The sequence below is a fragment of the Anabas testudineus genome, chromosome 6 (assembly GCF_900324465.2).
Source record: "Anabas testudineus chromosome 6, fAnaTes1.2, whole genome shotgun sequence".
NCBI lineage: Eukaryota > Metazoa > Chordata > Actinopteri > Anabantiformes > Anabantidae > Anabas > Anabas testudineus.
In genome coordinates this window covers 6,592,455-6,618,275 of record NC_046615.1, presented here as the reverse complement: position 1 = coordinate 6,618,275, position 25,821 = coordinate 6,592,455, and the positions used below count along the sequence as shown (strand labels likewise).

The following is a 25,821-nucleotide window of genomic DNA, read 5'->3' as shown; positions in this document are numbered from 1 at the left end:
CAAGGTGTTGGCTCCACTCGAGGAAGTCGCCTAAGTGCTATGATCAAAAGTCAAATGTGTCTCCTGTGTTTAGCTAAAGGTTTAGGTTGGATTAGATCACAATGTCACAGAGCTGTGAAACACTTTATGTTTATGAGTCTTGGATAAGCAGCCAGAGCAACTCCTGAGTTAGAAGCTGCAGCCTTACAGTGTGTGCCATTAATATACATGTACTGTATGTGTGACCTGAAATCCCTTAAAGCCTGCTTTCATATCTTTATTATTTCTCTGCTATATTCAGTATTCACGACCCAATTAAGCACAAAAAAATTAAGTTTTGCAAAAAAATGCTACTGAGCTATTATTAATTACAAGGTCAAGTGTCAAGAACTCAGCTATTCTGTTTAAAGTATTGCTAAAGCCTGATTGGTGCACAGAAATATATGACATCATCTTTTTCCAGCTGAGCCACTTTGAACCAGTGAGAGAAACTCAGATACACTCTGACATAACCTTGTGACCTTTGTTCATGTGCAATCCACTTAAAGAAAAACTGAACTTGAAGATCAGAAAGTCTGTTCAAAAGGGAAATAGGCTTAGTGTCAGATCTGTGCCAAGAAAAATGCAGCACACTTACAAAATGAAAATTGAGTCTAGCACAAGTATTTTAAGTCTTTTTTTTTTTAAATGCATCTTTCTAATGTTCTTTCTAATGTTCACAGAACAGACCTGGAGTGTGTCTGCAACGAGGCGCTCAGTCTGACATTGACTAAAATTGTCATGAATTAAAGTCTAGAACACTCAATGGGGATGAAAAGTGCCCATTCCTGTCCTTCAGAGCAAGACGGCATACTATCATTAATAAATGGAGCACGACGGGGCAGCGTGGCACATCACAGATGTAAAGTGCAGGTAGACTATTTCAGGCCACCTCATTCATCATTAAAACAAGCCAATATATAGACAGACGTGTTGGATGATCAACTGATGGATGAGTGGACAGGAAGACAGGCGGGTAGGCGATGGCAGGCGGCCAGGCGAGCCCCTTCTGAACAAGACATACAATGAAGTACGTTTAAATGTATCAGGCGAAGTCATGCGCCTTTGTTGGCTGAGCAGCAGTGTGATAGGATTCAGACAGACTGTATGAAACAGGTATGGCTTTGACATATTGCCATCAAGTCTACACAGAGGCCACACACTGACTTGTAGTCAGTTTATTAATTAATGCATGTACAAGCCAGGTCAGGAAATGAGTACAGTAAGACTGTCAGTTGGTGAAGCACACGGTCTGTCCTCATCGAACTCATCTATTAAACATACCAGGCTGCCCATTATCTACTGTATCCAGTTTAATATTTTACAATCCATACTGCCATACTCCACCCTGCTGACTGTCAGTGGTCTTATCCACAGCCTGTATATAAAGTCTATAGTCTTAGCCAGTGATGCTGTACGTGTGTGTGTGTGTGTGTGAGATGAAGATATACGCCTTGTTTAACCTCCACTTATTGATTTCCCCATCATGTGTCCAGAAGCAGCCAAAGACCTCGCTCTGCCCCAATCTTTTTCATAATTTATTTGGGCACAGGGACACTCTCTCTTAAACAGGCAAACACACTCTATATGACTATATGATATAGGGTGTGTGTGTGTGTGTGTGTGTGTGTGTGATAGCTGCAGTGGGAATCGCTGTATAAAAAGGATTTATACAGGTGTATAAGGGTATATTCTTATCTATATGTAATTCTGGTCTGATATTCCTGTTGAGCTGGCTCAAACCCGTGAGGTTCAAATGAGGTTTCAGGTGATTATGTGTGAAATCCTGTCTAAATCCAGATGGAAGTTGGAGCAGCAGCCGGCTGAGCTCAGATCAGTTGTTTAGTTTTTTATTTTCCAATGTCAAAAAGCCTTTAACATTTTAAAAGACATTCAGTTTAAAAAGCACTACCAGCAACACAAGGCCACATGCTGGAATATAAAAAGTATATATTTGAGAACACAATGTGATTTTCACATACATACATCAGACATAGTAAAACTCTTTCAACAGTACATTGTTGAGTATTTTTTGCTTCACACATCATTAATTTAGTTTGGTGTCATAGATCTCTATACATATTAGCATGCAATTGTTTTGATATGTTTTTATAATACTTTAAAGGCAACTATTTTTTTTTGGTTTGGTTTTACTTTTGGTTTTACAAACATTGTAAATCTTCGTCTATGACTCCTTCAATAAATACTTGAAATCCATAGTACTGCATAGATCAGAAGTAACAGCCCAACCCTCCCTGTGTTGTTCACACTAAATCTAGTGAGGGTGCTATGCTGAGCCTTACAACAGCTAAAAAGAAAAAAACACTACAGACAAACGTCTGGTGATAAGAGCGTATAGCGTTCAGAAATAATGCAATGCAACAGTGGTACTGAGGGCAGAGGCGATAAGACACATACAGCTTATGATATGGTTAACAATGTAATGCCAGATAACTGATTTCTGAACACACAATGCAAGTACACAGATCCTTCACACATATACACACCCACGCAAAAGGGTCTATAAATATTCAAATATGGGAATATGTATTACAGCACCAGGTGAGAAGCATTTATTGATGCACAGACTCATATGTGGTAAATTTTGCACGACGAAGATGAGCAGCAAAGGCTTCATTCACTTGATTTGTGTCCAGATGTCTCACCCTGCCTCTCTACAACTGTTTACTCCATGTGCGTGTGAGGCATTCAGGGACTGTGCAGAACGTGGCGTTTAAATTACATTTTAGAGTTGTGACATGAGAAGACTGAATATGACCCTGTTCATTATTTGCAACTGTGAACTTAGCTCAATATTTAAGACACTGTCCATTCTTGAAACCACCACCTTTTCCAGATTATTAAAGGACACTTAAGACCTTTATGACTCAGAGGGGGCATTACTAAGATGCAGCAATGGCTCCATCTCTACAGATGTAATCCTATGACTGCGGCATACTGGTAGCTGCAGGCAACGTATGTCTGCATGATGCAGACCATATGCACTGCAGTGTGTAATTTAAACATGATCCAGAACTTACACACTGGCAGGTATAGATTAACAAATGGATCGACTCAAACTGGTGAGATAAAAACGTGACTGAAAGAAGTAATAAGCCAGTAGCTTTATTACTTAATTAAATCATGCTGAGGGCAAAGTAAAAAGAAACCTGCGCTGACTACTGATCAGCTGCTGCTGCTGATTTATTTTGTCCTGCAGTGTTGTTGTAAGAGGAAACTATTGTTATACAAGTAAAAGAACCACAGGACGCCTTGAGGCTATAATGTTGAACTCGTTTTTCGATTATAAACAGAGTTTGTGACTAAAATATCTCTGAAAGTTTCTGTTATGGCTATAATGTTTCTCCCAAACACATTACACCATGAAAGTGTCCATCTGCAACCAGGATGAGCAAAAAGTGAACAACATGGAACACATGGCAGACAGCGAAATGATGTGGGCGGTAGGCTAATAAGGTGATCTGAGCAAAAGACCTTGCTTGAGTCATCATTACAGTTTATAACCTTGTTCTCTCCACAGCTCAGCTGCTGCAGTTCACCGAAGCTCGTACTGCAGCAGTAGCAGGATCCAAACATAAAGCATTACATAAATTGTCCTCTGTCTAATGGATTATTTCTGTGTGAATAAATAGCAGCAGCGTAGTACTTAATTCTTCTTATCACTTTTGTTCTGATCTCATTGATATTCATTTGTGAAATTTGGAACCTGATGTGGAGCAAACACAGCTCAAGTCGCACATTATCCTCGGAGCTGTACAAAGGTCAATTGGTGGCAGTTATCACAAGTAATGTTAAACTAGTTCTTAAGAAACAAAAAAAATTCTTATTTTGTAATATTTGCTATCTTACTTTTTATATCTTCTGTGGTGGCTAAAGTATCGTCCCATAACGATATTAATAATTGCATCGATATTGAATATTATTTAAACATATTAGGGGAAGGGTATTTTATTTATTCAGATGCATGTGTGACATTCAATATCAGTCCACTGCACCCGGTCTTTCATATATTGATCTTATGAAATTTCATTAAATGAGCAGTTACATAACTTACCATACGAGCATAATTAATTGGCCTCTGACCGGTTAGAGTGCTGTTCAATGAGACTGGATCACAGAAACCTTTGACAGTCCCTCCTCATATTAAAAGATGTTTCAGGGCACATTTGTTTGTTACATGCAGTAACTAAGCTACTAGTGTTTTTCTTCAGGCACTAAACCCATTCTCACTTGGTTATGATTATAAAAAGGTAATTTATACTCTATAAAAACAGTACATCTGGCATCTTGAAGTCAAAATGTGTCCAATTAAAGACCAAGATACTATATAATGTAATATTTCTGCCAAGCGCTTCGATTTAAATATCACTTCACTTTGGCACTCGAACATCATTTTTTCACTGTTGAAGTCCCAAATAAGAAAAGTGCTGCTTGTAAAAGGAACAAGAGAATCCGAAACTGATTGGATAAAAAAAAACAATAGTAAAAGTAAAAGTAATGGGACAATGACCCACTGTACGTAACAGTCACAACACAGAGATTGATGAGACTATTACTTGATGTACATTCTGTGGCTTTGGCTTGGCTCTGAGCGCCAATGGCAAAAATCGATTTTGGTTGCACAGACGTTCAAGCAAGTATGCCAACACTCTCTCTCTCTCTCTCACACACACACACACACACACACACACACACGCACACGCACACACACACACACACGCACACACACACACACACACACGTGTGTGAAGTTGTAGATTCCAGTGCATGATTACCAACAGCTGTTAACGCTGCCATTACGGCAGCACATATCTGTTGTTTATGAGTTGCCAATGTGAGTGATGTTGCTCTGTTACAGTTTCCAGGTCAAGTACACTTCACAAGTCTGTGTAATGTTCCACAGAGAAATAATAAATAGTGTAAAATGCTCAAAAATGCTGTCATGACTAATCACTGCCTTATTATAGGTAAGGCAAAGGCAATTTGGTATCAGTGCTTAATTTGAGCTACTAGAGAGTTTGTTCAAGGCTAAAAAAAAAAAAATTAAACAGGCTTGATGGCACTTTGAGATAAACTGGTAGGCTGTGTTTGAAACCACTTCTTCCCTGATCCTGTTCTGGTACTTAATGCCTCGCCTGCCAGTTGTGTCATAATTTCAGCTGTGTTTATTAAAAAGTCCAAAGATACAGCTGAGTTCAGCCAAGCTTAGCTCGTGTGTCTTGGCTGTAGAACAGGACCTGGAGCAGGATGGCCACATCGATCAGGATCTGAACTGAACCGCAAACAAAGAACTGAGTCGGGCTTTCGTTCATCACAAAATAAGTGGTCTTGAAGATGTCACCAGCTGTCCACAGCAGCACCATCTTCACGCTGGAAAAAACACAGAACAAAACAAAACACACACACACACACAGGAGAAGTGAGAAAAGATACATTTAAAGAAGAACATGCTTCATGGTTGTACCGGTCTCATGTTTTAGCATCAAACTGTGCATTATGGGAACTATTGCCTGATGAACCAACAGTTAGCTTAGCTAATCCTGGCTGTGTCCTCTAAAGCAACTCTAAATGACAAATTCAACATGTATCTGCATCTAAATTCTCATTATAATCAAAACTTGTCATTTTCATTTTGTTTTTGTAAATATTAAACTCGGTACTGTCTAACATGTTAATGAGAATTATAGTAACTGTTTACTGGCTTCAAATATAAACCCTCTTTTCAATAGAGACTTTTTCAAAAAAGAAAATCTGTCATTCATCAATTCATTTGCATTTACACACACACTTTTATCCAAAGTGACTTACAAGTGAGGTACAAAGCAAGTCTTTTCATTTAAACATTTATTTGTCTGACAAAAGTACAAAGACAAGATTTTCAGTGTTTTCACTGACCAAATTAATAGTATTTTGTAAATACAAGTTCAAATATTCAATAACACCATTCTGGATTTTTAGGAGGTTAATTGGAATGTACGGGGGTCATGATTGAGAAAATCTTGCATACATAAAATGCATAATGGGCAGAAATGACTGTTAAACCTCTGAGCCCTGAGGTGGAATAGCATGAGAAGCAGCCATGTTAAAACATGTTTTGTGGTCAGATGAGTCAGCTTGGTTTGGGAAAAATGGAAGTGAGGTTCCCCATGATATGGAGGAAAAGCCCATCCGGACTGTTATCTGTGAGAGCAAAAGTCAGTATCTATGTCTGGGTGCAGCAGTGCCCATGGAATAGGCGACTTGTACTATACCATGGGCATTGACTACTGTACATGAGAAGGTACCATGCATGCTGGTATTTCAGACCTAGACCTACGTAACTGCCTTCAATCAGCATCTGTCTCCTAAATGCATGGCCTATCATGAAGCTGAGTGCTGCTTCATGAATCCCATCTGCAACAATTAGTGTCCTGAGACATAAACGTCATCATTTACCCAAGTCTGCTAGGGGTTGCTCAGACTGTGTGTACGTCTGTGTGCAGCCAAAAGTCTGCAAGGGCTGTCCACACTGCACCTACTGGACCTGTGCCAGACAAGTAAACCAGATGCTCATTTCATGCACCGTGGGTATGTTTAATTTTTGACGTGTTCTTATTAAAGGGCGATGCCTGTCATTTCCCAGCTGAATAGTGTTGTCAACAACCCACACAAGATATCCACTTTGTTTAGTGCAAATCTTGCACATGCGCAGTTGAGTTTTACTCATTTTAGATGCTTTAAAAAGGTAAGGCCATTTGAAGCCTTTGGGGCTTAAAAAAAAAAAAAAATATTGTATCACATGTTTTAGTAATGAAGAAGGATGCCCCCCACTGGAGTAATGTGTTTATGTGTGTGTGTGCTTGTCTTTTAATCATTTTTGGACATCAGTGGAGGTCTACAGCATAGACAAACAAGCTAATCGAGGTCGGAGACTGACAAAATATTAAGCATGAGTGGAGAATAAAAAATGACTGAACTTAGCCATTAAGCAGTTACACAGACTTTTCACCCCTGTCTTTCACACTGTTCAGCCAAATACAACAAAGAAGCTTCATTCTGTTCAGCTTTTAGAGGTCGGCACCGTGTTTTGTAGTGTGAATGCTTGAAATGTGTTAAGTGTGAATAGGAATACAAGGTCAGGAAGAGACCATGAACTGGGGTCACAAGAATCTTCTATAATGTTGAACTATTCCTTAAGTGTTTTGCTGTAAAAGAAAAGGCTGTTTAGTCTTTTGGCTCCCACTGTAAAAGTAACGTGAGGGTAGAAGTGGAAAATCAATTCACATGATAACATTGCTCTAAGCTGTGGATTGATCACAGCCAGTTCGAAAAAGTGAACACAAAGACAGCCTGGCTAAGAGACAGAAGCTGAAAAGAAAGTCCTTGAAGAAGAAGACAGCAGTTATCTAGCACACCGATGGCTTTTTGCCAACACGACGCCCTGAAGGTCTGAAACTTTACAGAAACAGATACAATACAGAAACTATATTCTTCACGCTGCATCACTGCTTATTGCAGCTCTTCTGCTCATCGCTTTTCTTTTCCTAGGCTATTCCTCCCTTGCGCTATTCTGTCTTTCCACTTTCAGCCACCATTCCTGCTTCATCTACTCTCTGCTCTCTCCTCTATTCCCTGTTCCTGCTCTCTGGACGGTGAGGTCCCATAGGTATGAATGTAATGGGAGGTCATTATTTTATTGGGGCTGACTGGGCCTGGGGACAGAGCAGGACAATCAGTCATCAATGGGACATACTGTAAAGGGTTAGACAGGGGTGGAGAAGAAAGGAACGGAGAGAGACAGAGAGCCCGCAGAGAACAGCAATTATCCAGCATGCAGTAAGAGAGACAGGGCTAAGCCAACAAAACCACCAGAGAGAAAGACAGAAACCTCTTTGAATGGAGAGGAGACCTCTGTGAAATAGTAATGGATGATGTGTGTGTATGGGGGTTGAGTCAGCCTTAATGACTATGGGGACAGCTGTCCTGTACTATCCTTGAGCTCTCCTTGCAGACTCACGTCAAACTCCCATCACTCTCATGGGATCCCTTCAGCCCAAAGCGGAACCAAAATATGAGCAGCAAACAATCCTGCCCCGGCATGGAAATCAGGACATTGTTATTCAACATATCTGAGAATGTACCAAATCTGAACACTGCATGTGGTATGCTAATGTGATTAATAATCTAGAGTGAGGGATGCTGGCTTAAAACACAGCCAGCTTAGAGTGGAATGATCAAAGTTTTAACTCACAGCTGTTTGTAATGTGAGGAAAAGTCAGCCTGAGCATCTGTACACTTTCATACATAATCATATCCACACTGACGCACTCGTTAATCCAGTCACAAAAGTGGAGACACTTTCAAATTAAAAGCAATTTCAAAATCTTTTATGGGTTAGTTGACCTTGTCGATTCTGACTGTAATAATTCTGAGTTGTATGATTTTTCCTGCTAGGTTTCTGTTTGTGATTGACAATGTCTGGGCACAAAATGGTCTGTAACCCCCCTGTGAGTGTCGCACAGTTATTAATATCAACTTGTTAAATGTCTGATAGTGGTAGTAGAGACAGGAAACGTCTCTCGCCTTCAGATACTGTATAACTGCTGTGACCCATTCTGCATGTGTTGCTGTTGTGCTGCTTACATACTCTCGCTTCGAACTGATTTAGCGTTACACTACACAGCTACAACAGATCTAGCCAGAATGTGAGCTGTAAATAAAAGCCAACAAGATGGCACAAGTCTGCATCAGCCAACACACGGCTGCTTGTTTTTATCACGGTTTGGTCCATTTGATCCTCCCACCTCCAATTTAACCACTTCAGGCTTTAGTAAGCATCCGGCCGAGGAACACGTGTTTAAAGCACATGAGTTCACTGACATTTTCTGCTCCCCAAACAATTTAAACCTGGGGTAAACACTCCAGGGTTTAAGTGAACTGTTGAAAAATAAGAGTATTAAAGAATTTAAACTGATGATGCTTCTCTTTTCTCTTTTCTTCTCTAAGTAACCAGCTTTCTTCAGGGGAAGTACTTGATTTCTTACCCTGAGAGAGTGCACTCTGTTGAACTCCAGAGATCCCCCCCCCCCCCTCCACACACTCGACTGTCATCTTTACTTTTATTTCCACTGTCACTGCATTTACTCTGTTCTCAATAAATGGAATATAAAGTTACTGACTTCTATCATCTTGTACCATGCTCTGCATCGACTGTTTTTGTCTCTGCTAACAAAAATTGGAATAGCAGTGAGCCTTGCTGAAGGCATAAACATGACACCAAACCAGCTAGTAGTACTGTGAGAAAGCCTTTTGCATTCCTCACCATAGTTGGAAGTAGTAAGGCTAACTGATAATGTTTGACTTTGAGAAGTGTAACTCCACAGTGAAGTGGTCACTGTCATATATTCCCACTTCTAGTGAGAACTTTTTTTTGCAGCTTGCACGGCTGAGAGCGTGACACAAAAAGTACATCTAATAAGTTCAAACTTTAAACTCTTGGATGCCGGCTGTGTGATGATTTGTTACCAGGACGGGTTGCGGTCCAGGACTTGACACTATGATTGGTTAAACAAAGGTTTCTTTTAAGGGGTTCAGGAGACAAAGAGGGAAGGAGGCAAAGTGAGTTCAAAGTCCAGAATCCAAAAATGGACAGGCGAACCAGAGGAGTAATCAGAGGAAACGAACCATTTATGGCAGGGACAGAAAATGACTGGGCACAACAGAGTGACAGAAAAACAACAGAAGAAGAGGCTGACAGACAGGGAGAGAGTGAAAGAAAGAAGACGAGAGACAGACAGGGACAACACAAAAAGAGAGAGAGAGCAAGAGCAGAAACCGGAAAATAGAACTAGGACAAGGACAGGCAGGGATGGTGACAGGTTGGTTAGTTTTTGACTCAACTTGTGGCCATGACGTCTGTTGCAGTGCTCCTCTTCCATTAAAAACAGACTTTAAATTTAGGCATATCGTGATTTATATGTTGCATAAATAATGTCTCGTGTCCTTCTCTGCAGCCGTGCTACCTTCATTTATACTTTACCTTCCTGTCTGCCTCCACCTGACCTTCTCTCCCTTCTCTCACCCTTCCAAATGCTCCACTCCCCCCTTTGGCTAACTTCTTTGCACATGAGATGGCAAACATCATTAAAGAGGATGAGTCATTAACAATGTAATTAAAGAGGGTGGGTCGTCTGCACCAAAGCGGTCTCTACTGTAGCGCGGAGGAATGGAGACAAAACTCTAGTTTGAGGTCGTTCATCTCTGGCAGACTCACATACACACACATTTCACATTTTTCAGACTATCATGCTCATCTCATGTAGCTCCATCTGGCTGCGATAAAATTAATCATGATTTGGCAAGTGATGAAAGACACACAGGACAAACAACTGAAGTTGGTCTTAAGTGACACTCTGAGTGAGAAGAGTGACGATTATGGCGCTGATTGAGAATACTGACTCACTACATCTGCACTACACTGCAAAAAAAAAAAAAAGTATACATGAACCGGCATGAACCACTTATCTTTAACTTGCATACCAACACAAAGAAAGACTACAAAGTTGCATATTTGCTTGATGTTCTCATCAAACATACATATACACACATGCACTCATGGTGACTGAGTTCAGCTCAGCCGGGACAAGTCTCTTATTGATCACTGACCTGACACCTTCAGCTGACATAAGTGGTAAGTGATGAGTGAGCAAAGGGTGAATTCAGGGATAGAGAGGAAAAATAGATGTGAGGGGACTGACTAAAAAAAGGATGAAAGTAAGAGGAAAATGATGAGAGATGAATGACAATGTAGCCAAGCAAGGGGGCAATGAATCTAGAGAGGGGTGAGAAACGAAGCCGGAGCGTGACAGGACACGGGTGAGCGATGTAGAAAGCTGCTCCGTATGTGGGCTGGGCAGTAATTGTGTTGTGTATTGAACCAGTGCTGTCAAGCCAGCTATTAGCTCCTTCAAGTGACTGGTGTGGACCACGTGGAACGCTACTGCAGGAAACAGGGATGAGTGACATTTAGAAAGAGAGACAGAGACAGGGAAGAGAGAGAGAGAGAGAGAGACGCCTAAAAGGACAAGTGTGGTGTTTGCAAAGTTGCCTGAAGTATCTTTAAATATCACTTTATAAAACTGAATCTCCCAGCAGTTCTACAATCACTGTAAACATTCTTGTAATTGGTTACTCTATAAAATCAATGATATTATAACAATATATGTTTCACCGCCATATGACATACTGTTTTATGAAGATATAGTGTTTTATAACATATTATATTATAACATATATTCCTCTTTGTGACACTGTAGCTCTGAGGAGTTACTACATATGACTGATAAACCTATAATGTAAGGCTGGTTTACCAACACTGTACTTACCTATCTCTCTCTTTTTGGTTTCATTCTTAAGTTGCTTCACTCCTTCATTTAATTTGCTTTTAAAGCCTTATTCTCAGCCTTTCTTCCGACCTTCCCCTGACAGTTGCTGACAAGAAAGATTTCTTGTTGCACTGTCCACTGCCTAAGGGACCACTGGTTGGATGGATGGATGAAGGAACAACCAATTGCAGGCTGCAAGTATCTTGCATGTGAAGCACAGATTACTATCATTTTCCAGCTGTATCTTCTTATCCATATATGTAAATGTTGTGACTGCAGTCCAGAGTACGAATATGAAAGTGAACGTTTCACAAAAACAAATTCTACACAACACTCAACTCACTGGAATGAGCCGCTTTCCATTTAGGGCTGAGACACACTTTACCCACTGGTTTGTTGCACTCGTTCTAATTCTGTAACAACTGTGGTTTCCCTGCATTTTGTAGGGAATTTCCATGAGCAACAGCCAAAAGGTTACCCAGTCTATCTCAGCTGACAGAGCACACTTTTCCACTCCTGTTGTGAGGAAGTGAACTGATGATCACAAATTAAACCTCATGCAGGCAGCGGGCAATGACAATGACAATTCAGTACAATTCCATTTTATTTGTATAGTGCCAAACCACAACAAGGTCATCTCAAGGCACTTACAGTAACAGTGTTTGTGTAAGACCTAACAAAATATAACTGTATATAGAATTTTATAGAAAACCCAACAACCCCACTTGAGCAGCACTAGTTGACAGTAGAGAAGATGAACCCCCTTAAGAGGAAGAGACCTCCAGCAGAACCTGCAGAACCACCAGGACTCAGGGAACCAGCAGAACGAGGAAACAAACATACACTACAACAAAACTAGAGGGCAGACAAAGTGACAACTAAAAAGACTGGAAGCACGGTGGTGAACAAAGTATCAAACAAGTGACGCAGGGGAAATGCTAACAAACCCACTAACCAGATATACAAAGTAACAGCAGAAAACGCTGCTGTAATGCAAGCGAAATACTAACATACAAATCAACAACACAAAGTAACAACGAAAATATAAAAATACAAAATACTAACTAACTTACTAAATAGAACTTACTAGCTACAACAGAAAACCACTACAAATGCAGACAAAATACTAACTTACAGATCAAACAATACAAAGTGACAAAACAAAAATCACTGCACACGGCAGGCAAACTAACTTATAAACGTGAAGGGAGAATAACAGTCCAGATTGTAACGAATGACAAGCGAACAAACAAACAAACAAGCCATGTGTGGAGGTGTGGAGGAGTGTAATAAATGTAGTCCAGAATAATCCAACTGACGAACAAACTAACGTGTGTGGAAGTCCAACAAACCAGCAGTGAGGATTGAGGGGAGCTTATAAAGAAAACGGGACACACAGGTGAATCAAATCCATAATAAAGGTCTAGGAGAGTGGAGGGTGAGGAAGTCCAAATAAGGTCAAACAGAAAGTGGCTGGAGAGTGAGTGAGACCCCGTGAAACAAACAAAAACAAAACCAACTAAAAGGGGACGAAGGGAGGAAGTGTAACAGCGGTCATCTGCCTCGACCGGTAGGGGCTAGTGGAAAGAAGAGAGAGAAAAGAACAGCAGGCAACAAAAAACAACAACAAGCAGCAAAAACACTGGACAGGTTGGTAGAAACAGTAACTCCACTCTGTCCTAAACAGTCCTAATAACTGCTTGATAATACTAATAAATAAAAAAAAACACAATAATCGACAACTGATGGTTAAGGCTTCAAAGAGCTCTAATCCCCTCTTCCTTCTATTTTTCAGCACATCCATGCATGTGTACATTGGCCTGATGTGTTTTTTTCCACTCACGCAGATCTTTGCGTGTGTACACATGCATGCGCCCACACATGATGGTGTGTGTGTGTGTGTGTGTGTGTGTGTGTGGGGATTTAGCAGCAGGGCTGTTACTCTCCCTAAGGGGGGCAGATAGAGAGATGAAAATCAAAGGACCCAGCGAGAGAGAAGCCAAGCTACTCTTAACCCACCAACTATGAATTATGCATGCTGATCGATCGCACACAGGCAAACACAGAAAAAAGTTCCCGACCTGCCAGAAAAAGATGGATACTACTTCTCAAAATGAAACGGCAGGGAGGTGAGGAGGAGAAGAAGAAAAGGTATCACACCGAGCCCACCAAAGGGGATTTCAAATACATTTTTTTTTTCGGAGAATGTAAACAAGCTGAAATAGGTAAATTAGTGATGGCTACATGTACTACTACTGTATAATCTAAGCCAACATGTGTCATAGCTGAAATGATGGTAGACGACTAAATAAAAGCATCTTTCACAACGTTCCACATCCCTTGGAAAGGTATTTTTATAAACCAATGTGAACCTGGAAACAGCAGAAACACCTTTAGAAAAAAATGTATCGACACTACCACAGAATAGAGAACATCGTCTATGAAATCATTTGGCAGTCCCGCTCTGACGTCAGGAGTATTTGTGTGCTGTTTTCCTTTCTCTCCTGAAGAGCCAGCCTCTCTATCTCACCAGGAAATGTCTTTTTTTTTTTTTGTTCATTTTATCTGTAAAAAGCCGGGAGTGTGGGTTGTAGAGGTCTGGATTTTTTTTCTTTTTACTTTAACAACAAGTTTCTCCTCCACCATTGTGATAGCTCACAGACCCCAGGACAAAAGGTGCTACAGCCCAGCGAGAAGAGGTCAAGGCAGAGCAGCCAGGACTGAGTGTGAAAAAAAAAATGCTGCTTTCACAGTTTCTCCAGTGTGTGGGTTTACAAAGAAAAAACTAGGTTCAGCTGGTGCCAGGGTGTTGTTTGCTTTACGTTTCAGCGCCAGTGTTGTCCTGAGCTATAGGCACAGCAGGACCTTGCATTTCCTGGCATGTACTTAACTTATTTACAACACAAGTGAGTAATAAATTCACAAACTCATTCACACAGTAAAACCACAAGACTTGACAAAGCAAAAACAACCCAAATAGCTATTTTCCAAATCCCTAAATTGCCGTTTACAGTACAAATAAAAGGACAATCTTATGTTTTATCTTCCAAAGGACAGGACGGGATTCTAATTTAACAGTGAGAGGTAATGCACTGACTTGCAATACCATGACTCTGACTATGTTAACTATAACCTAGCAACACTACGGTATGTAAATATAACCTCACAAAGCTCCTAGTATTGCTGTAGACCTGTACATATACATACATACATATAACTTATAATTACAAGAAACACTATAATCATTGCCTCTGCCAAGTTACAATACAGTGCAGACACCCAAGACTCAACTTATCTTATTAACACATTATTAACTGGATCTAATCACCATCTATAACAGTTAACAAAGACACTGCAGCACAGACATGAGGTTTGATTCAAAGACTCAAAAACCTTTATATCCTGTGCAAGAAAATGTTAGTGGTTCAGTAAGGTCTGAGAATAGAAAATGAGTTGAAGTGCAAACTGTCTACAGAAACACACAAATATACAGTTTTTTTTTATTTTATCCATAACTTCTACCCTATGGAGCCATATCAACAAAACTGCACTTGCACCATACCATATGTGCAGCAACTGTCCTCACACTCACCTTCCACATGTGGTCACAACTGAGACACAGCTTTTCTTCACAGGTCACAAAGTGCTTAGAGGTCATCACTGCACCTGTCTGACATCCTCCAGGGCCAGACTGTAACAGTACAGGCCCTCTGTCGGAAATTGCCTCAAGGTAATGGCTGCCTCGAGGGAAACATGAAACCACCATTATGCTGCTATTGAGGAGACAAGGTAATAGGACCACCATTAATGTTTGAAGAGTGTTACCCATAACTGAGAGCGGGAAACAGTCTGCTAGTTGTTAAGGTTGGGGAGAAATAGTGTGACAAAGACAAGGAGTGCGAGATGAATATGCAGCAGTAGGGGACAGGTGTTTATATGTATTGTATATATTTTGTTTTTACTGGTCCCAATTGCGCGCAGCTACTTTGACTACTCTTGTCACATTCACGACAATAAAGAGCAGAATATTGAATTGGGAGAGGAAAAAAAAGGGGAGAACTGTCTGGAGGAAGAAAACTAACACAGATGAGTATCCCTTGGGAAGAGCAGTACTGTATTTCTCTGCATACTTTTGTGTCAGTGCAACAGACACACTTGCCATCGTCAGTGTCCCCTCCACTGCCACTGAGTGACATTGTGAAGGTTGGGAGCTTTGATGCAGAGCTGGGAGAGGAGGCGAAGTAGATAAAGTTTAATGAGAGGGAAAAGATAAACAGGCGGGCTCCCCAGGCAGCTGAGCAGAGAGCGCTGAGCAATCACTCATACGCACCAACACTGCACATTGTTGTTTATATAAACAAATTGCAACTTTACCATTCAATTGCAACTTCCACCTGAGTAATGAATGCTTTCGAATGCAAAGCAGGTGAAAGCATCAATCAAAGCCCAAAGACTGTGAGATAAAAACCTGGTATCTCCACAATGCCTGTGTTTAATAACTAGAAACAGATTCATGCTCTGAATAGCACATACTGCTCTTAATAATATGATGTCATGGATATACCCTTCTGGGCTTAATGTGTGTGCAAAGCAGGAACTACATGCAGTAATTAATGCTGGGCTGGCACCTGTAGCTGGGTTCATTCAGTCAACAGCAAATATGTTAGTCTACATGAGCCCACAGAGACGAATCAAAACCAAGTTTACTCCACAGAATGACAGCAAGTCGTGTTGTACTTCAATGCGGCGTGCCCAGGCTAAGAGTATCATTCATTTTGACTTTTCCTGGTTATTCATGCGCTTTTACAATTCATGAGTTGCTCTCATGTTTGCAATAATGTACTGACCATAAACCCGCTAAATTAACACATCTCTTAAGGTTCATCAATTACTTCTCACACTGCAAATAATCCAGACTGGAGCTCACGTGGAGCAGACTGAGAACCGCCTTTTCAAGTTGTGTCAAAGCCAGTTGCTTGGTCTGCACCACCAGAACAACAACATTTACTCAATCGATTGTACCAAATGGGCACATGAGCAAAAAACTGCTCGGAACAAATTACCTGTAAAAGCACCAGTAAAAATATTACAATGAAAGTGCTGAGTGGACAGTTTCCAGTCAACATGGTCATGTTAAGATCAATAGTGAGGTTTGAACATCTCCATACTCACATTATAGTATTTTCTGGAAAGACTTAGTAACGTCTGTTTGTTGTTGTTTTTTGTGGCTGATACATTATTACATTACTGAGTATGCAGGGACTTGGGGACCATGGATCTGAGTTTAGTGAATTGATGAGCCTAACTTATTCATCAGGCATCTCAGAGACCTAATGCAGTGTTATTACGTATTTAATCTTTATTGTAATATTCAGTCTGAGCTCAATGGGAGCTCAAAGGAAGTGCAAGCCTAAATGTATACCCTGAGGACACTTGTGTAAAATGGATCACATTACTTGAGAGGGAACGTCTTGCAATGCAGACAATAAATCACCTATATAGCAACATCTTGAGTACATTGCTGCTCTGTTTGACGAATAAAATACATCAGGGCTTATACCTTCTGCGTGAGGTAAAATAAGTGCAGGCTTGAGTTACTCTTCCCCTGAATGCGCTACAGTGAAAACTGCAGTATGGGAAGAATATAATACAGTAGCCACAGTAGCATCTGACAATTAATGCCCCTAAAGGGACATGAACAACATGGACACCATCATGAGTTATTATTTTGATGCACTATTTTTATGGTATTCTTCTGTTTTGGGGAAAGCACAAAATACAGAAATAATATAGCAAACTAGGAAAGAACACTAGTAAAAAAAAAGCAACTGTTTACTTACTTACTTGAAATTTTTGTTTCTGAATTAAGAAATTTTCTGACATTCAGTAGGCCAAACAAGTACTTGATTAAGAAAATAATTAGCAGACAAGTCAATAATGTTGCCATATACTGTATCTTAACTGTGGTGCATTTGGGTCAGAAGGATTTTTGAGTCAAGATAAACAAAAGCACTCTCAACCCCAGTGAGAGTTGCTGATTCCAACTGACGTCAATGCAAAATCCTAATTTTAGCCTTTCTTCTCATCACAGTTCCCTTGTATGCATGTTAATTTATCTCTTCTATACTTCCTGAACATCTACTCAAAACAAGTAGATGGTAGACGGGAAATATTTTGTTTTGTTTCTACTGACTATTTTCAGGGATAACATGCACGTGCACATGCACGCCCCATGAATGGTTTCTGCACTGATGACAGACAACAGACATAATGAGGAAATAATGATCATAATTAGTATGAGGTTCTGTGCCATTAGTGGCGTAATTGATCTTGCAGTCCTCTACCTGAGAGGCTAATTGGAATCAGTATACATAATGACCTTTGACTTAATCTTAACAGGAAATACACTGATATTGCAAGCTAAACCATTTATTTACAGTGCCCCCTTCTTCACCCATTCCTCCTATTCTACTGCCTCTCTTCAAGGTGACCTTAGATTAAACATGGATACAGCCTAAATCTCTGACATTATCTTAAAATGTAGCATGTAATATCTCGATTGAGACCATTTCTTGGAAGAAATTAGTTTGTCTGTTGCAACACCTAATAATTGTAAATGACCCTATTATTATTTCTTCATGAGAACATAAATGGATATTCATGTTAATAGGAGCATTTCTATCTGGTGTTTCACTGTATGTCTTTCTGCAATGCTCTGATCTCTGAGAGTGCCGTACCTCATGCCTTTGGTTGAGCGGTTATGGAAGTTTTGCAGCAGCTGCGGGAGGCCGAGCATGGCCTCGAACATCACGGCCAGGGAGCCCAGCATTTCCACAAACACAGCGGAGTCCAGCAACAGCAGAGTGACCACCGCACACAGCACGGTGAAGCCAAAGCAGAAGAGCAGGTAGTCCTCAAACGCAGTCCACTTCCAGAAGTAGCGAAAGTCCAAGTCTGGAGGGGAGAATCAAACAATAACACTTACAATAGTCAGCAGTTTTACTTACATTAAGAAAAACCTATACTGAACAGACATGATGTGTAAAAGAGAAAGTAGAAGGAATGGAACTGACAGGCCGCTGGGAGCACCTTAACCAATGATGTCACACTGCAGGAAAAGTTGGACCAGATCCAATTTCTTTTCTTTTTCCATAACACTGCATCATTTTGGTGGAGCTGAGTCCCTGCTGTGTAGCACACTTCCCCCTTTCCAATGAATGAGCAGGGCTGTCTTATTTTCAGGCCTGAGAGTGAGGGAGTGTTTGTGCGCGCACGCACGTACGCACGCATGTGTGTGTGGTTGTGATGCCGAAGGGCGAGGAGATGCTTACAGTGTATGCACATGGAAACAGAAGAGCAACACTGACAGAGATTGAAAGCGGTGAGGCTAATATGGCAGGAAAGGAAGAGAGGAGGAAAGAGCAGGGATGCGAGTGTTTCATTAAAGGGCCCATGGAAATTCTGCAAAGGCAGCACTCTTAAATCAATCCTGTGCACATGCATAAGTGAATCGAACAAAGATAAATGAGATACTCGAAAGCTTTTATATTTCTATTACTTTGGAATATCCTGGCCTTTATACATTTAGAAGGTTTATTACCTTTGGTTTAAAGCAATCTTTTCACTGACACCTCCCTATTTATCATATAAGACTTTTACAATTCACTAATAAATACCGCCTCTTCACTGGGTCTATAGCTGTCGCTTCTTCTTCAAAATCTCTACTCAGTTTAAATGGAAGAGCACCAGCATCTGAACATACAGTGAAATCAACGTGTGATACCGAATTAGATTTGAATAAACATTTAGTCAAAGCGACCGAACCCTGCGAAATAATTTCTGTCCAGTCAGCCTCAGCACGACTGAGTTCACAGCATGGAAGGGTAGTCGAAATCTGTGAGGCTGAGTTCATGTTCCCAGAGCCAACAGAGCTTATGAATGGAAACATTAGGACGACAACATCAACAATCCTGTCACCATCAGCCATCTCCTCAGTGGTCCATAATGTGGGATGATCGACGATCCCTCATTACTTATGTATGACAGTGGAGCCGTGGAAACCAGCTGACATCAGCTAAAGGGGACTGAAGGCTAAAAGAGAGTAGTTAGTGTGACGCTGCATGACTTCTCCATGCACTGTTACCTGTCACACCTTGACATTATTTATAGCAAATTAGATTTGTTATTGATTAACAAATGAACTATAAAACTGAAACAAATGAAGAAAATGTCCCCTTCGGTCAGCAAATAGTAAAAAAATAATAATCCACTATCAGAGTGGATGACTTCTAAATGCTTTTAATCACTTTAAAACCTAGACACATGTCTAGACTCAAAACTACAAATAAATAGAAAATAGAGAAGGGTAGCAAATCAGCATATTAAAAACCAGAAAAAAAGGAATGCTTCACAATTTTAATGGAAAATAAGTTTGAATATAAAAAGTTTTCTTTGCATCAATAATCAGTTTGAGTTCGTTACTTGGAATTAGGGTGAAGTTTAGGATTAGGAAGTGTACTGGAGGTCAGCCCTCAAACAACCATTGATGGACAAGTTAAATGAAAATGAGTCAAGGACATCAGCACACGTATGATCTACTTGCTTTTCTAAATGTTTTATCCTTATTTAAGAGGCTGTGGTTGTCACATTTGATAAACTGAATGATTCATAAATGAGAACAAGAGATTATGGGTCCAGTTATAAGTGTTATCACTAGTAATGAAGAATGGTGAAGGTGAAGAATGCACTTTAATCCTACACAATGAAATGATATGAAATCATGAATCAATGTTGCCTTAGTTTTTTTTGTACAGGCACATTCAAATTCAGAATAGTATATATTGTATATGGAATAGTGTCAAGTGATATGGTTTCTATACTATCTACCCGCTTTATCATTGTGGTTGATCACAGCTCTTCTATCACACTCAAAATTTAATATGCTTTTGTGTCTAATCAGTGCTTCATCCAATTTTGATGATGTATGATATATCACACACCAAGTGGTCATGCAAAATACACACACACACACACACACACACACACACACATTCACACACACATTCACACACACATTCACAAACCAGCAGCCACCCAACACAATGTTGGGATGTCTCCCATTCCACTCCAGTGAGCTGGATCTGCTGTGGCACCCAGAGACAGACAGAGTGAGACATCTTGCGAGACATCTTGCAGTGAGTGCAGCATGGCATGTTTGTGGCAAACAGCGAATGTGATTAATGGCTTTATTACTGGGAACCACAAAAGACACATCACCCACAGCTGACATGTCAGAGAGATAGAACAACACACACACACACACACACACTTCTGAGCTCTTGCACACACATATGACGTGACAAATATTGACTTTCTGGGAATGACTTATGTCTGTCCTCACAAACTATGACAATGACAGAATCCAAGCAGGGAGCCTGGCACTCCAGCTCTTATTCACAAGTCTCACTTCATTCCCGATGCCACTTTACCTCGACACAACATCAAATCGGAGTCGTTTCAGTCACTGGCAGCTGGCAGAGGTAGTGCCGGAGAGGCTTAGAGGCTGACCTTTATCAACAACATAAAATCCCTTTCATTTCCTTTTTTGAATGAGGCCAAGGTTGTGAGGAATAAATATGCTGACAACAGCAACAACGAGAGCAGCGGTATTTCAAAACTACTGTCAACTTCCCAGCGAACAAAGCCTCCCACTGAGCCTCTCACATTTTCATCTCTCGATTTTTAATTCAGCTTCCCGTTCGCCTCCCTCTCCTTATCTGCAGCGCACTCACATACACATGCAGACGCCCGAAATACTCTCTTCTCGTCCCCTTACTAAGCAATCCAATCTATTTTCCAACATAAAGCAACACAACCACCTCCTTTCCTCTTATCTCTCTCTCTCTATCCTATTTCATCTCTCGCATATACAACCTCGTACTGTATGTTTACCTGCATAATCAAATTGCCTGGAAGAGTATAATCAAGACAGAAAGCTATGCATCATTTATGGAATCATCTCTTTTATTTGTCCTTCGCTCATATCATGCATCATTCCCTTCCCTGACCAGCTCACAGTTTCAGTCTTTTTTTTTTTTTCACCCACTTTGTGACAAAAAAAAAGTGCCTTCACTTCACATCACACCCACCCACACACACACACACACACACACACACACAAAACCTCCTTTGTGGCTGCTGTCCTGTCACCCCAGGACAGGACAGGTGGCCTGGCCTTTTCCAAACAGCATCCTCCTGTCTGGTGTGTATGGAGGCCAGGGCCGCACTTCAAAAGCCCCAGAGACTGTGGAGTGCTAGGAGGAAGAGAAGCGCTCTTTTTTTTTTTACCCACACAGACTCTTTGTTTACACAAAGCCCATTCAAGATCAAACAATTCAATTACAAAAACGGGCGAGGAAGTCGCCCCGAGCGCGTCAATACCTGTGTATGAAGCTACTCTGGGATGATGTGTCTCCGGCAGGATAAGTCAATCAGTTTTGTGTATATGTGTGTGTGTGTGTGTGTTGTTCAGGTGTAAGCCTGGAGGTGTGACAGCCTGAGCAGATGTAGGCGCAGCATTGTTCATACTTTGTTTCTGTGCTGTAGCCGACCATAGCAGCAGTCTCACACTAGCTGCACAGAGGAGGGAGGTGGTTAGAAATGGATGGAGGGACAGAGAGATGGAGGCTGACAGAGCCAGAAAGAGAGGGAGAGTAGCTTTGAGTCAGTCAAACACATGTATGGAGGCCAAAACCCGCAGCGCTTCTCAGCAGGCCGAGCAGAGAGAGTAAAGTATGAAACGTAGAATAGCAGAGGCTCTGAGGCGAAGACGAGGATTGACACTGACAGCTAAAGAGCTTTGAGATCTGCTGACTCAGAAGTGACAGCGTGCATGAACGAATCAGCTCCGTGGAGCCTGCTTGTTGTATCTTAAGATGTGTTAAAGTTGCTGTTTGCCAGTCTTGTAGGCTGTCTGTTCTCTGCATGGCTCACTGGGCTAATATGACGATAGGTGTGGTGCCTTCAAGGCCATGCAGGATGTTATGGACTTTTGGCTTTGTGCTGTGCGGTGTTGCCACATTATTTTAGCAGCATATTCACCTCGCACAGGTTTTCTACTGGTGTTCTGAACACACTTACTCGTGCAACCTCAGCTAAGGGACACTTCAACACGCAGCCAAACCTGCAGGCTGCTTTGCCAGTCCACGGTGTAATGATGGTACAGAGACGCCATAATATGTTTCTGACAAGCTTTAATAGGGACGCCACAGGTGCTCTGCAGTCATTTTGATGTACAGAAAGTCACTGAACCGACGTGGACTGCCTCTCCCTGACAGACTGAAACCACAGTGAAAAGAGGTTAGGCTTGTTCCTGCAGTATAAAATATAACTTGGTTCGTGAGCAGAACAGGACTGAGTGAAGGCAGGAATGAAAGGGTCCAGTGCTTTCTGTGTCTCCTGCTTTCACTGTCAGCTCTCTAAATTATACAAAGGCTTCTAAAATGATGTCCACTCATTAAGTTACACTGGGAGTGCAACACCAATAGGAGCACGCAGGAGCAAGAATAAATTGCCTTCCCTGTGGATTTTCCTCTCTTTGGGGCAGAGGAACGTCACTGGTGCCTTCTCTGGTAAAACATTTAGTTAATTTATTAAGACAAATATGAGTACTGCTGACTGAGCACGCCCACATTCCCCATTATTGTTACAGGATTTTCTCGGAAACTTTGCTAAGACTGCTGATCCCTAAAGCGGACCTTCCCTCCTGAGCTTTAAGATGGGATGTAACACGTCAGCCTAGACCGACACAGGGAAAAATAGGTGGCTCAGGCTCAGCCATGCGTTAACAGGGGTTACGTGTGTTAACAAGGATTGCTGTGTCTACCAAAGCTCACACTTGTCTGCCAGTAAACATCTGACTCGAGTTTTTCACTGACTGAGTTCAATCAACAACTACTGCATGTCTTCAATCACACCACAGGGGAACATCTGACCTACAAGAATGGTTCCTAATTGGCTTTTTCAGACAAATAACAAAGATCCTCAAAGAGAGTAGATGGGGCACAACAAACTCATAAACACAGGTCTTCAATTAATGGATGGACATTTTTTACATGAAGTGTAACAACAGAGTAATTGACTATGTGAGTTGTCACAATGCCGTTAAGGTCATCAAAGCAGGATTAAGATAATAAATTGTGTCACTGCACACTTGGCTGATCGTTCTTATGTGTTTAAATGCGTGGGAAATACAAATTTCTGATGTCATCTTGACAATACACACATACAGGCAAATATGCATTACATAAATAGTTTTAATGTGTTTCTATAGCACAGTTTAATAGCTTAATCCAGTTTTGGATTAGTTGCCTCAGTGCTCAATTCGTCCTAAGTACGTCTCTCTATCTTTGCCATGAATTAACAACACGCAGTAAATGAAGTTGTTACTAAGTGCCACATTGTTTCTACAGTCCCAGCACTGCAGTTGCCTTTCAAAGCTCTCTTTAGTCACATCTGCCAAGACAAAAAAGGCTGCCTGCATCCACAAATGCTTATCTAGTCACAGGGACAATGGGCACATACATTTGCATAATATTTTGTGTATTACAAAACTCATTCGTGCAGAAACATCCAATACATTCAGAAGTCAATAGTTTGCAGTTGTTCACTCGAATCCCTAATGAGGAGGCAGTGTGTGCATTTTAATGCAAGTATCTACTGGCAGCTGTAAAGAATGTGCTCTATATACTGCAAGGCTGATGGGAAATATTAACGATAACGATACACTGACAGATTTATGTGGTCAGGACTAGCTCTTCACCAAAACAGAAAATACACTGCTTCTATAAATAGTCATTAGTTCTAATTAGATTTGACTAATTTAGTGGTGTTATCCTCCTCAGAAAATCATTTTATACAATTTGATGAATTTCAGCCTAATTGGCTGTTGTCTGACGTGTAATGTGAGCGGGATCCCAGCGTCTACTTAATCATCTGAGCGATCAACGATCCTGCTCCCAGACGATCAGTCGGGTTTCTTATCTGTTTGTTATCTAGCAGTGTGATCTGATGGCTGTTCCAACCCAACCAGTGCCTACGTTTGATTGAATGACTACATCCTAAGAAGAGAATTCAGAGGCTTTGACCAAGCACGCAAATTAAACTGTGTATAGAGAGTTAACACACCCTAAGCTATCAGTCATTTTCACCACTTATTAAATACTGTTTAGAGGTGGATTTCTATATGACACACTGCAGACATCAGTATTATTGATCAGTCACAAAAGGAAAAGACACTTGTGCCACCATTTAATTTCTTCTCTGGAAAAGCAGGACGCTTTCAGTAATCTGTCTTTCTCTATCAGCTGTCATCTATTGCTACACCAAACCCCAGAAGACACAGAGCTTGACAAATATTAATAGAAATAAAACTACTACTACTATACTGTGAATGCTCAACAGCATTCACAGTATAGTCACAGTATAGTGATTAATAGTCAGTAAGCAGTCTCCAACACCAAACAACAGTGCAGTCCTACCTTCAAACTGGCATTTGTGTCTGCAGTCTAAAACCCCACACATCGGTCCAGTGTGGGGGAAGCACAGCTATGTAAGGTACCAATTACTTCAGTAGAACAGCACACAACAACTTAAGATCCAACTCCTGAGATCCAAACTGTTTTACTGTTGTAAAAAAAACTAGGTGGTTGGTCAAAGGGGCATCAATTACAGTAGAGATGTGGTGGTATTTAAACAGCACATCATGGCACACTTTCATTCTCATTTGGCTAGGATGGGAAACATGTCATACTCATGTAGATATTTAAATGCGCTGTCAATTTTGATCTGGTTGATCTTTTCTTTTGTATGTTTCAGTTTTACAGTGTTTTCATTTGGGAGGCAAACAGCCTGAACTCTTGTCTCTCACTTGGGAAACTGTTTACCTAAGTACCAAACTGGGAGAGTCGGTAGAGAAAGGAAAGAAAAGGGTCTATTTATGGTCTGCATTAGATTATGCTTTGTCAAGAATACTTTTTCTTCCTACCATAGTGACACTTTTGACAGTGGCAGCTTTGACCTTGCCGCACGACTGTGTTTTTTCCACCACTGATTGTTTCTTTACTGCGCGTATGTGTCCGTTCTTTAGCCTCTTGACCCACGTAATGCTCGGCTAATGAGCTCTGCTGGCATTAATGATCCGCAACAACAATTCTGTGACCACTTGCCTTTGTTCCGCACTAATGGATTCCACATTCGGAGCCGTTTCATAAAACAGCAAGTCAGCAACGCTAAGGAGCTCTTGATCAAAGTCAGAAAACACTCACTTCGCTGACAGGGGCTGAACAAATGTCACATTATACACATGAACGGAGCCACTTCGCTGTGTGAGTCTTAATGGAAAGATAGACAAGGACAAACA

The 25,821-nt window shown here is 41.0% G+C and overlaps 1 protein-coding gene across 2 annotated transcripts in view; it reads right to left on the bottom strand.

Moving 5' to 3' along the window:
• si:dkey-246g23.2 (solute carrier family 66 member 2) overlaps window positions 1-25,821 on the bottom strand; it is a 62,963-nt gene that overhangs the window by 21,645 nt on the left and 15,497 nt on the right. The window contains exons 4-5 of one of the 2 annotated variants that reach the window (XM_026364754.1): window positions 18,140-18,356; window positions 1,853-5,409 (exon numbers count right to left, since the gene is read on the bottom strand). In XM_026364754.1, the coding sequence (XP_026220539.1) occupies window positions 5,235-5,409; window positions 18,140-18,356 (392 nt within the window). In that variant the 3' untranslated portion in view covers window positions 1,853-5,234. Of the gene's footprint in view, window positions 1-1,852; window positions 5,410-18,139; window positions 18,357-25,821 lie in introns of those variants that run through there. The other variant, XM_026364755.1, reaches the window with a different exon arrangement.